This window comes from Miscanthus floridulus, chromosome 4 (assembly GCF_019320115.1).
Source record: "Miscanthus floridulus cultivar M001 chromosome 4, ASM1932011v1, whole genome shotgun sequence".
In the NCBI taxonomy this organism is placed as follows: Eukaryota; Viridiplantae; Streptophyta; class Magnoliopsida; order Poales; family Poaceae; genus Miscanthus; species Miscanthus floridulus.
In genome coordinates, this window is record NC_089583.1 from 19972802 (window position 1) to 19985146 (window position 12345).

At 54.0% G+C, this 12345-nt stretch overlaps 1 protein-coding gene across 1 annotated transcript; it reads right to left on the bottom strand.

The window, feature by feature from the left end:
* Nucleotides 1-6660: 6660 nt before the first annotated feature.
* On the bottom strand, nucleotides 6661-10842 carry LOC136551088 (hydroxyproline O-galactosyltransferase GALT6-like). Its single transcript, XM_066542673.1, has 7 exons — nucleotides 9864-10842; nucleotides 8733-8965; nucleotides 8356-8643; nucleotides 8154-8282; nucleotides 7867-8040; nucleotides 7376-7483; nucleotides 6661-7269 (listed from the first exon to the last, which is right to left on the bottom strand). Exons 1-7 carry the CDS (start codon nucleotides 10708-10710, stop codon nucleotides 7060-7062), a joined length of 1989 nt encoding a protein of 662 aa, XP_066398770.1. The 5' UTR covers nucleotides 10711-10842; the 3' UTR covers nucleotides 6661-7059.
* Nucleotides 10843-12345: the final 1503 nt, after the last annotated feature.

Consider the following 12345-nt stretch of genomic DNA (forward strand, 5'->3'; position numbering starts at 1 on the left):
ATCCGGAGCCTGTTGACGCGTGTAGATAGTCTTGAGGACGTGGCAATTCTCCATGGTGTGGTTTGACTTTAGATGGAGCTGGCAGGGCCCCTTCAATGCTTTGGCGTAGTCGTCCTTGTAGTTACGACGTCCGCTGCCCTTTTTCACGGTATTGACTTCGCCGTCATCTTCTCGAGCACGCTTGCTCCTGTAATCGTCACGGCGGTTGCGCCGCTGATTACGTTGGTCACGGTGGTCGCAGGAGTCGTTGCGCTGGTTGCGGCGATCAAAATTGTCGTTCCGACCACGATTGCCGCGGTAATCATCGTGGTATGGAGGGTGGTCGGAGCGTGGAACCCTTGCTGCTTCTTCAACGATTATCTTTTTAGCGTCGTCGGCGTCCGCGTATTTCTTAGCGGTGGCCAAGAGCGCTGTGACTGATTCAGGTCTCTTCCGGAGGAGCTTGTCTCTTAGGGCGTCGTGGAAGTGGAGGCCGGTGATGAAAGCCTCGATTGCTTCATTGTCGGAGATTGATGGGACCTTGATGCGCATCTCCGAGAAACACCGAACGTACTCGCATAGTGGTTCGTCTTTCTGATCTCAGATCCATTATAGATCGTACTTGTTGCCGGGTTGTTCACAAGTAGCGATGAAATTGTCGATGAAGGCCTGCTTGAGCTCCTGCCAAGAGTCAAAATAGTTCGTCGGTAAGCTAACCAGCCATTGGTGACCTGCATGATCAACAGTGACTGGGAAGTAGTTAGACATGACATGCTCGTCAGCCATGGCTGATTGGCACGCAGTTTCATAGAGCATGACTCATAATTCGGGGTTTTCCTTGCCATCGTACTTCTGAAGTTTTTCGAGCTTGAAATTCTTGGGCCATATGACTTGGCGAAGGTGTGGAGTGAATTGCTTCAGACCCGGTGGGCCGTGGGCGGTGTCATACTCCATACAGCGATAGCTTTCATGGGATGCACGATCGTTGGCTCTCTGGTTGATGCGAGCACGCAGATCACGTCCACCGAGGTAATGGCGGAGATCATTATTGCCATCGCGGCGATCTCGATTGCCATCTGGATTAGCCCTGCGACCGTGGTTATCACGGCGATTGTCGTGGTTATCTCGGCGGTTGTCGCCTCGAACGTCGTGGCGGTTATCCTCCCGGCGGCGGTTTTCGTCCCGACCACCATCATGACCACCGTTTCCGCCTTGACGGTTGTCCGATGGGTCGTTGTTGTGCGAGCCACGTTGGTTGAGCGGCTCTGAGCGACTTGAGTATTGGCAGCTGTGGCTTGATTCAACTGAAATGGATGGTGCCCGGGCTTGATTTATCTCTACGGTCTGAGCCATAGCAGCCGTCAGATAAGCTTGTATGTCATCACGGATCACTTGGGTCTCAGGAGTGTTGGGCAACCGCTGCATTGTCGCCATGGCGACGGCTACGTTGACGCTTGGGGTCTTGAAGACTTGTTTGTCCCCCACCCTGTCGAAAGCATCGTTGAGGTCACGTGGTTGGACCCTTATGCGTCATGCCTCCTGGTCTGCTTCAGCTTCGATTTGTCGGCGATTAAACCGGTCAATATTACGTGCTTCGCGTGTAGTCTTTTCTTGTTCTATTTCACCGACTGCCGGCGGCTCGTTATTGCTGACAACATGGATCAAATCCCCTCGTCTTGGCGGGAAAGACGGAAATTGGGGGAAACCCGGGGCGTGGTCTGGTAGATCCAGATCGTATTTGATGCATTCCTCTTCGTGACGCTGAAGCTCGGTGTGGACAGATGCGTTGGATGCGATGCCGGATGAGGAGCTGGAGTCACCCTCTCAGATCGTGTGGACGGATCCTTCTTGATAATCTTCAATCCGGACCATGTTGACGATGTTACATGGCTTCGGCTGGGATCGATGTATAGGACACAGATTCGAGCGGCGTCGTAGATTGTACGCGTAGCTGGAGGCAGCGTTTTGCAGGCCGTAGGGCTGGACCTGGTGGTTCTCTGTCGAGACTTCGTACTCGCAGAGTCGGAGACTCATCGCGAAGGCTGGCTGGCGATGAGCGAAGCGCCCCTCAGGAGTAGATACGACCACAAGATCTATTCCAAGTCGCGCAGGACAACTGGTCCGAGCTGGTCGGGTAGATCTGTTGTGGGGAGCTGTTACTTGCTCATTAGGTTGGCTTTGAATCGTACTTACCAGAGCTAGGGTTTCAACGAGTTTGATGCCGACCCGATCGACGGAGTCGAGCAGGTCGGTGTTGTCGATTTGCCTTCCTCTGTAGCGGGGAAGCGGATGACGGGTTGTCGGCATGGCTGTAGGCGTGGTCAGAGCCAGATGTACCATGGTCGGAGCCAGATCCATCGTGGTCGGAGCCGTATTCTTCGTGGTCGGAGATGTGTTCACCATGGTCGGAGATGTGTTCACCGTGGTCAGGGCTGTGTTCACCGTGGTCGGAGCCGTGTTCACCGTGATTGGAGCCGTAGCCGATGCAGGTGAAGTAGTCGTCGGCATAGGTTGAATCCACGCCTCCTCCGTGGTCATGGCGATGAAGTCGTCGGAGCCGGTGGTCCAGGTGATCTGGCCAACGGTGAACGTGAGGCCGTTGGGCGTAGCCATGGAGCCGGAGATGGTGACCATCTTGTTTGCTTGGAGAGCAGTACGCACACCCCCTACCTGGCACGCCACTGTCGACAAAATATGGTCGGCAGTCTACCTAGGGGTATGCCCAAGGTAGTAGATTATCGACAGACAGATGCGCAAGCCCCAAACAAGACGGTGACGCAAGACAGACACAAGGCTTTATCCAGGTTCGGCCGCCGAGAAGGCGTAATACCTACGTCCTGCGTCTGATTTTGTATTGCTGTATGTTAATGAGAGATGTTTTTTAGAGAGGTCCCCTGCCCGCCTTATATAGTCCAGGGAGCAGGGTTATAGATCTGGATACTAATCCTAGTCAGTTACAATTGCCATATGTGGCCTGATAAGGATTCCTATTCTAACCGACCAGGATCCTGCTTGGTCACCAAATCCGTCTTGATTCCTTGTGTGGGACTCCGATCAGGTTAACTGGGCCGTGCGTCGCCTTTCGGGTGGACCGAACTCATCGATCCGGGCCAGCCCAAGCTTAGCCGTAAGGGTATAGGGGTTAATACCCCCACACGCGGTGTCTAGGCGAACACCGCTCAAGAACTAGCACATTCCTCGCTAGTCTGCCCCCAAGTGGAGTAGCATATGGCACGACGTATACACTTGGGATCATGATTAGGGTAGCCAAAAAAACTGTCATCATCCTTCTCACTATGCTCCTAGGGCTAAACCCCGTGCACCTCTCCTCCCACAGAACTGGCTTAGTCCGCACTAACTCAACAGAACGGGCCCCGCCCATTCAGGGCCTGTGGCATGCACGTTTAACATAGCCCTGTGTCCCAGGCATCAATCCACGACGGTCCTTAATTAACCAGAGCAAGCACCTTCCACCAATATCACGTGGCCCACCTCGCACGGGTAGCCACCACGACATGCCTGTCACATCATATCCATCAAAACCAAATCTGGGGCACTCCACGCACCAAGTACACCCCTCCAGGGTAAATCCTCTCACTCTGGCCGGAATCACCAAAGAAACAGGTCAAGGCAAGGAATATCTCTAGAACTCCTCAATCACCACCACCCACACGGGATTCAACACTCCCGTCGCGCCAACCTACCATCTACCTCACGGGGAAGCCTCACGGCCAACCCCAATCCACCAACCACATCACCATCCAACCATCACATCACATAACAAGGCATATATGTAATAATAATGGAAGTAAATGCAAGCAAGCAGATAGGCAAAATATAAGTGCGAGCACGAAGCTAGGTTGTCAAGGTGAAGAGGTTTCAATCAAGGGAATCAAGGCTCAGGCAAGCATGCATCACATAGACTAGCAAAGGAATAAATATAAAGCGCTAGCAAATCTACTTGCAATGCCTAATAGGATTCTCTAAGATAAGGTTTTGCCATGACACATGCAATATCGAGGAAGTAGTGGTACGCGTCTCCAGGAGTCGAGGGCATCCACCAACAGGGTCCATCACCTCCGTGTGCGTCGTCGGATCCATCCGAGCTCGAGTCGTCGCTACGCAAAGAAAATGCCGAGAACAGCCACCAATAAGAAGCAATAAAACCACAATAAAAAACCTAACTCAACTAGAATAAAACACTGCACTGGGAGGTAGGGCAGTATTTTAGGAAAATTATGAAACTGGTTTCATAATTTTTGGAGTTAGGATGAATTTCCTATGGATTTTGGAAGGTGGAGAGGTTTTCTGAAAACAGATAAAAAGGAAAACAGGCGAGGTGGGCCCACTTGCTGCCTGTGGCCCAACAGCAAGAGAAAGCGCGGGCGCAGACTGGGCTGGGCGAGGCTCTGTCGCATGGGCCGGAGGAAGGCCTAGGCGCGCGTGGGCTGTGGAGGAGCTGAGGCTAGCTTAGCCTCTGGGCTTCACGCTCAATTCAGCTGCAGAGGCAGAAGTAACAGGGCGCCTGGCAGGTGCTCGACGGTAGGCCGGAGCGGCTTGCCGAGGCGTCGGGCTCGTGCTCGGTAGTCGGACAGAAGAAGGTGGACAAGGCCGGTCTTCTGCGCTCTCTTGGGCTAGGCGGCAGTGAGGAGGGCAAGGCAGCAATGGTGGTCGTCGACGTGATGCACGACACTGTCGTAGCTGCCGGCGGCGACAGTGGGCTCCGGGCATGGCCGTGGCCGGCCAGAGGCGCTAGTACGTGGTACTTATGTGCAGGTTCAAGGTCAAGGCGAGGTCGTGGCTCGGCCGACAAAGTAGTGGCAAGGAAGGCAAGGGTGGAAGCACGACGGCGCAGGGCTGGTGCCGTGGCCGGGCGGCGAACTGCAAAGCAGCGGTCCAGCCACTACCGTGCTGTGCGTGTGCGCTGCATGGTTGGCGCTCCGTGTTCCTCAAAGGCGTCAGCGTTGGGGTGGAACGGCGTGTTCGTGCGGCGGCCAGACGTGGGTGCTGGCGCGTGCCTAACGGTGCTCGGCCCTAGGCTCGCGAGAGCTGGGCGCGGCGTGTCTGCAGGGTGTGTGGCCGCGGTCGAGGGTGACCGGTGGCGATGGTGATGCCGCGATGTTCTGGCGAGGCGTCCGCGTGCTGGTCCGTGCCCCTGGGTGGCCGTCGGTGGAGACCCAGTGCTTGTGCATCGGTGTGCTGAGGCACCACAGCCTGTGTGTGCGTGCGTGTGATGGCGAGGAGGCAGCGACGAGCGTAGCTGTCGGCCATGGCTTCGTGGGCGCGGTCCAAAGGCCGGATAGGCCGAAACGGTGACCAAGGGTCGAAGGACGGGAGTTCGGGCTTGTGCAAGTGCGTGACCATGATCCGTGGCGGTGGCAAGGCAAAGGCCTGTTCGCCGCCGTGCTGTGCGTGTGCGCCGCGAGCGCTGAGCTGGGACGGGGCGCGGGCGAACGTGTGTCCGTGTGTGCGGTGTCCGTGACCGCGTCGCCGTGCATGACATGCGTGTGCGAGCGCGCCACTCGCGTTCGTGACGGCGCTCGGCCGTGCGGCGACCGTGGGTGGCTACCGGCGCGGTAGAGACGTCGTGCCGTGCACGATAGGCAAACAGAGCCGGCGTCAAAGGCCGGGACAGGAAGGCTTTCGAGGAACGAATAAGGGCTGGGGCTTTGGAGGTCCAGTGCAGAGGCGGTGATGTCCCCGTGCAGGACGGGCTCGGTGCAGGCAGGGCCGGTGCAGAGGCGGTGATGTCCCCGTGCGTGGCCGCGACGTCGTTGGCGCACGGTCGTCGCCTGGTCGCAGCACCGAGGTCTCGAACGGAGTGGCGTCGCGACCTCGTGGTTCGGTTCCGAACGCAGATCGCCACAGCGGTGTGGTCATGGACCGGCTCGGCGGTGCAGCTGGCCCCGAGACGGCTTCGTGTCGTGGCCGCGGCGACTCCCGTGGTACGGCTCAAGGTGAAGTCGCGGAGGTGGGGTGGCTACGCCAAGGAGGAAAGGTGCTGCTTCCCTGCGAGAACGGCGGGATCGGCACGGTGACGAGGCGAGGTGGTGACGCGGCCTCCGAGCGACGCGGCTTGGGGACGAGGCCGCCATGGCAGAGAACGCTGACGGCGTCGGGTGGTGAGGTCGTCGCGGTTCGGGGATGCTCGACGCTGTGACGTGCCCCGACACGCCGCGACGAAACAGAGGTGGTTGCCGTGCTCCCGTGCGGTGGGATTGGCTAGGACGGGGACGCCGGTGAACACGACATCGTGCCCTGCACAGCTTGCCATGGCAGCGTGATGTGGTCAGAGGCTCAGAGCGGCGAGGCTAGGTGCAGTCGGAGCTCCGTGGCGGAGTCGTGGTGGTGTTTAGTTCCCAAAATTTTGCAAAATTTTTTAAGATTTTCCGTCACATCGAATCTTTGGACGTATGCATGAAGCATTAAATATAAATAAAAAATAAAACTAATTACGAAATTCATGAAACAAATCTTTTAAACCTAATTAGACTATGATTGAACACTAATTATCAAATAACAACGAAAGAACTACAGTACCATTTCGTCAAAAATTTCGCTAACTAAACAAGGCCTTAGTGTAGCTAACAAGGCACGTTGATCTTCGATGATCGGAAATTCTGATGTCTGATTGCGATATGAAGTATCGTCCACACAACTCAGTATATAAGATAAGATATATAAATACTAACTCAGAAAATCCTTTTTATAAACACCGCCAGTATACCAACCCAACTCACCCAAGTCAAAATTTCTAGGTCAAAAAAGTTTGACGCAGCTACAATATAACAGGTAGTAGTAGTATAAAAGAATCCCCGACCAAGAAGATCGATCAGGGCTGTCAGAATCAGCAGCTGAAACGGGCCACCGACCAAAAGAATGAACGAATCATCGTGTCACAAGTCCAGAGGAGCAAACTCATCCCCACCGTCACCACCGGGTCGTCAGCCGTCGTTCCTCATAAGCGAGCTGTGCCTTACGGGTTCCTCATAAGCGAGCTGTGCCTTACGGGCTGTCGACCTATCACCTCTTTGAACCTCATGAGTGGAATTAGCCGTGCAAATCAGGTTTTCGCCATCGTCATCTCACATCGCAGCACCGGGCACTCCCGGACTGCAGCTTCCGCCACAGGCAGATCATGTGCTGCGGGGACTGGTAGTGTGCCGTGAAGTAGCCGTCGTAGCAGCCCGACTGGTAGAACCGCACGTCGTGCCGGATCTCCACCGGCCTCCGCGTCTTGTTGAACTTCTCCACCCACATGCCCATGCTCACATCCTCCATCTTAAACAGCTGCGCACCAAAACAACACAAACCATTTCAGCTATTGTTGCTTATTTTGAGAGCCATGTCTGTTGATTACTTTGACTCAGTTGATATGGTCAGATATTATGCTTACCCGAAGTGTCTGATTGTCGAATTCAGACACAACGTAACGAGCAATATCAGATGAAATTACATAGCCAGGTCCATTAGCATAATTCGGGTACACTTCTTCCGGCCATTCCTGCATAGGAAGGAGATACATTTTCAATGATAATGACACTATCTTTTAACTCTCTAGAATGTCAAGAAGATTAGACTAGGATAGAGAAAGAGGTGACAACTAAGGACAGTACAACTATGCTTGTGTACATAGGAGTAAGTCGCAAGCATACTCATTGTTTGCCACGAATGATATATAAATGCAAGATTTTCTTTTACTTTTCAAGAGTTCTGAGCTAGTGATACATATTTATTGTCTAAATGGTCATCATAGAGAAAAATAAACAAAGAAAACGTGCAGTTGGTCGATACACTAGATGTTTGTTTGCCAGCAGAAGAAAAAATATGGGCTCGATACTGCATGACAAAAATCCTATCACAATTACACAAGAGACAACAATTTACCTCATAAGTTACTGCCCACTTGCCAGATCTTAGTGGTCGATGGAAGTAGTTTATACTTCCGACATAAACGCTTTTATCATTTCGAACTTTCTTCACTTGATCCAGTACCGAATCAATTCTGACGAATGTATCATCGTCGCATTTCATTACGTACTTTGCAGGGACAACGTGCACCTGCATTAACAAAGATGATTAGCTGTAAATATGAATGAAATTGACCTGTAAGGAAATATGGCAGTGCTGCTTGCATGTACATATTACTTGGTTGCCAAATTGAAATCACTTACCCCATACTCAGCAATGGCAACAGTCTTCAATACAACGAGGTCATAGCTATCAATGAAAGGCACTATAACAATGTCCTGGAAGAACTCTGCCTCCTTCTTGAGCTCTGCGTTAACTTCCTTTTTTCCATTCTGCGAATTTTCTTAATCCGGTCAGCGTTTTGCAGAGTAAAAACATTTGATGACCAAAGGTGGTAGTAGTTACCAGAGCCACAAAGAACCGAGCTACAATATTGGATGATTTCCTTGTATACATCATCCATGATTTCCTTACAGCCATGCGCTCAGCAAAATGGCTGGCCGCAGAGAGAATGCCAATGAAAAGCTCAACAGGTTCAATGGGCAGTGGTGGGGCTTTCCACTGTTCAGACATCTCAAGGTATCGCTCGGGGGCGAAACTAGGATGCGAATTGGGTAGAGAACTAGCAAAAATTGACTCAATATCAATGTCTCCATTCAAGGATAATGCAGTTGCATCCTCAAGAGAGTAACCCTGAAGAGAGAAAAAAAACCGGCAACAATTAGCAATACATACCTGAGGACTACACACCAAGATTTATGAGGCTCTAACTGATAACTTACAGTGCGGTAAGGAAATGAAGCAACATGCCGCCCATCAACATTGACATGGTAACCTTCCAAACCAGCTGTTAAAGTCATAACAAATAGCTTGCCTTCTGTGAACGGGTATGGCCAACTGATGTGGACATCCTTTGGTCTGCCAATCAAACGTTTCACCCACCATTTCATCTTTGATTCCTCTGACTTGTTGTCATCGTCGCGAATCCATTTCTCACACTTGAGTTGCCCATCAACTGAAACACGAAAGCGACATATCCCATGAACCATAATGCCAATTTTGCAAAGCAAAGTCAGGGCCTGTATTCTTTAAGTAAAAGAAATCGTGGTTTTAACTTCAGTTTCAAGTTGAAGCGTTTGGATAAAAAATTCAAAGGACTGAATTGCTGGCTGCTGCAAGGAAAGTTCTCTCAGGTTCGCTGAACACCAAATCTTGATCATTGCTATGGTGCTCTACTCACTACAATGACTCATTCAACCATGGTTCACATCAGTAGGTCGCAAGCTTGCTTTAGCAGCATTGAATCATCCATAACTTAAAAGCAGCTGGAACTCATTGAACACAGGGACTCCTAAAAACACAGCACATGTGACACTAGAAACTGTTTATGTTCGATGAATCAGAGAAGGAACAACTATAGAACGAAGTTCAGGTTCCCACGTCAGTTGCCTCGTCAAAACTGAACAGCTCTACAACGCGGTTTCAGGTCAATGTGTACTTTGTAAGATTCCACTGATTTGAAAAATAGGACACGTCGCCATCAGGTTCAGGTCCCTCGCACGCATTTCTCCTCAAACAGGAAAATCAAATCTGGAAATGAATTCTTAACCCTTTCTAGAAATTTCCAGCACGAAGTTTGTACTTTCTATGCTGAAAATTCCACCAAGCTACGCTATTCCACGGAATTAAGACCCCTGAGACAGTCTTCAATTTCCGCAACTAACAAGACACCCATTCATAGTCGTACCAACCTCGATCTTTGTAGTTTAATTGAGATTCTAAACTGAACCAACCAACATGGCAGCTAGAACATTGGACGTTTGTTCAGATCGAAGAATCAAAGCAATCAAAACGTCGAATCAAAATGAACCCGAGAAATCCGGAGGTCGCTGGGGAGGTTGACGACAACTCACCGGTGTCCTCGGCGGGGCGGGAGGCGAATCCCTCGCAGCGTTGCGACTGCCCCCACTGCATCCGGTAGCAGCTGTTCATCTCGATGACGGGCTTCCGGCTGTAGTCCCCACGGATCCTGGGGTTGAAGTGCAGGATCCTGGGCGGCGCCTCGCCGTCGACGGCCTTGGTGCCGACCAGCTCGACCATGAACTGCGACACCATGACGGCGGCCTCCCCGTCCTTGCGCTCGGCGATCTTGGGGTCGTACTTGGGGCGGGCGGGGCGGGGCCGGGCCACCACGGTGACGTGGGAGCCCACCGCGAGCCCGCAGGGGAGCTCCACCACGCGGACGCCGTCGTAGGGGAGCTGCTCCCGGTGCACGGAGATGGACGCGGGGCAGGTCGGCGGCGGCGGCCACGACGCGGGCGCGGAGGTGGAGGAGGAAGCGGAGGAGGGGTTGGCGATGGCCTGGAGGTGCGGCTTGGCCGCGGCGAAGGCGGCGGCGGCGGTGGTGTCGAAGGGGGTGGCCGTGGCGTTGGGCCGCGGGAGGAGGAGGAGGGACGAGAAGATCGGGAGCCGCGGCGCCGCGGAGCCCGGGCCCGGTGCGGCGGCGGGGAAGGCTGGCTTGGAGGGGCGGGCGGGAGAGAACGGCGACGTGAACGCTGCCGCCGCGGCCTCCAGCTCCCGCCGCCGCGGGTGCTGGAAGGGGAGCGAGGAGGAGGTGGCGGCTGGGGAGGAGGAGGACGACGCCAGAAAGGGCAGCAAGGGGAGCTCGAAGAGGAGCACGAAGGCGAAGTACCCGGCCGCGGCGGCGAGGAGGCCCGCGCGGACCAGGCGCTTCTTCCGCGGAGCCGGCGCCGGCGGCATCGTCGCGGGCGGCGGAAGGTTCTGGAAGGCGGTGGTGGGAGGGAGGGGGGAGAGGGAGTGTGCGGGAGGGGGCGCGGGGTGGTGGTACTAATACTGCTAGCTGAGAGAGGAGGGTCGGGGTCGCCGGGTCGGGCCGCGGTGAGCTGTGACCGTTGCGGGCGGGGGGTCGCCGCGGCGGCGGCGCAGGGCCCTGGTGAGGAGGGAGGAACAGCGAACACAACGGATGGGAGGAGGAATTATATGTAACGGTTTTGTTGGGTTGGTTAGAAACTTCGGTAGTTTTACTTTTTACCACTGTGAAAATTGATGGCATCAAGCGGCGAGAGACGGAGAGATTTAAAAAATTTAACTGTGCAAGTACGGGCAAACAGTGATATTTAGTTTCTTTGTGTATAATAGTGAGATTAGGGCATGTTGGGCTGATGAAAAAACGGCTGATGCTGATGCTGATTTGTTTGAGAGGAGAACACTATTATTTTACTAAAACGGTACGACTGATAAGTTCAAGCAAACGGGGCCTATATAGGCAAGTGAAAATTTAGGAGCGACCACTTTATATGGTAGGTTTTACATGCCACTACAATGGCACTAGTTGACTCTTCTCTAGGGGACTTGGCCCATATAAATATGGCATGTTCCAGCAGAGAATAGATTGTCACCCTTGAATCAAAAGAAGAAAGATAATATCTTTCTGCACTTATTTCTTTCATTCTTGTAAGGAAATGAAACAAAATGTTGAAATTCAATATACAAAATTATTTTTTAGAATATATAATTGGTTGCGCTCGTGACAAACCATTACTGATTTGAAAGTACATTTGGGAAGTTCTCCGTTTTTCTAAACCAGAGGACCGACCAGGCGATTGGATGACACGGCTGTTTGGTGTTCGGCGGCAGCGCAGCGAGCGATTCGGCGCCGGGTTGGCAGTTCCGTACGGCCGGCCCCGTTTCCCGTTGGCGGGCAGCACGAACGCGGACAAAAGAGCCGAACCCCCGGCCACCGCCACTTCCGTCAGCCATCGATCGCGCGACCGGACCGGAGCGGAGCAGGGCAGCAGGCGACCCATCACCACAGCCCACACCGCGCGCCAGACGGTTCGCCGGCTGGCGAGAGCGCGGCGCGTGTGCCCGGCCCGTCGCGTGTTTTGGCCGCGTGGACTGGACCCCTCCGCTGCATGGCGGACACGTCGTCTGCCCGGCTCCGGCACGGCTGCCCCTGCCGCCGCGGCTCCCGGTCCCGCGGGCCCCGGCGCCGGCAGCGCGCTCACATGCTCGTGTCTGTCTGGCCGACGACGCCCGGCCCCGGGCAGGGAAGTTCTCTCGATCGCCCTTCGCCCGACGCAAGTCGGTCGCAACGCAACGGGCGAAAACTTGGTGGGGGCGAGCGGACCGCCACTTCCACGTGCCGCCGTGGCTGCGACGGCGAGGTGCGCCTGCCTTGTTGGACTGTACCTGTACCTGGACCTGGACGGCTCCCCTCCCAACTCATGAATGCCGCGGACACGAAGATGGTCACGCCACGCGCGTGCGAGAGAGCCGGGGCGAGTGAACGTGCTATCGGGCACGGCTGTCAGTACGTGAGAGCTAATTTATCTCCTGCTAGTCGTACTATCGTAGTATACTAGTACTAGCATA

Coding starts and splice junctions, on each gene's coding strand:
- LOC136551088 (XM_066542673.1), bottom strand. CDS start 10,710: ATGCCGCCGGCGCCGGCTCCGCGGAAGAAGCGCCTGGTCCGCGCGGGC. Junction 7,484..7,866: donor AGTGGGCAGTAACTTATGAG/GTAAATTGTTGT, acceptor CTTCCTATGCAG/GAATGGCCGGAAGAAGTGTA. Junction 7,270..7,375: donor TCGACAATCAGACACTTCGG/GTAAGCATAATA, acceptor TTTGGTGCGCAG/CTGTTTAAGATGGAGGATGT.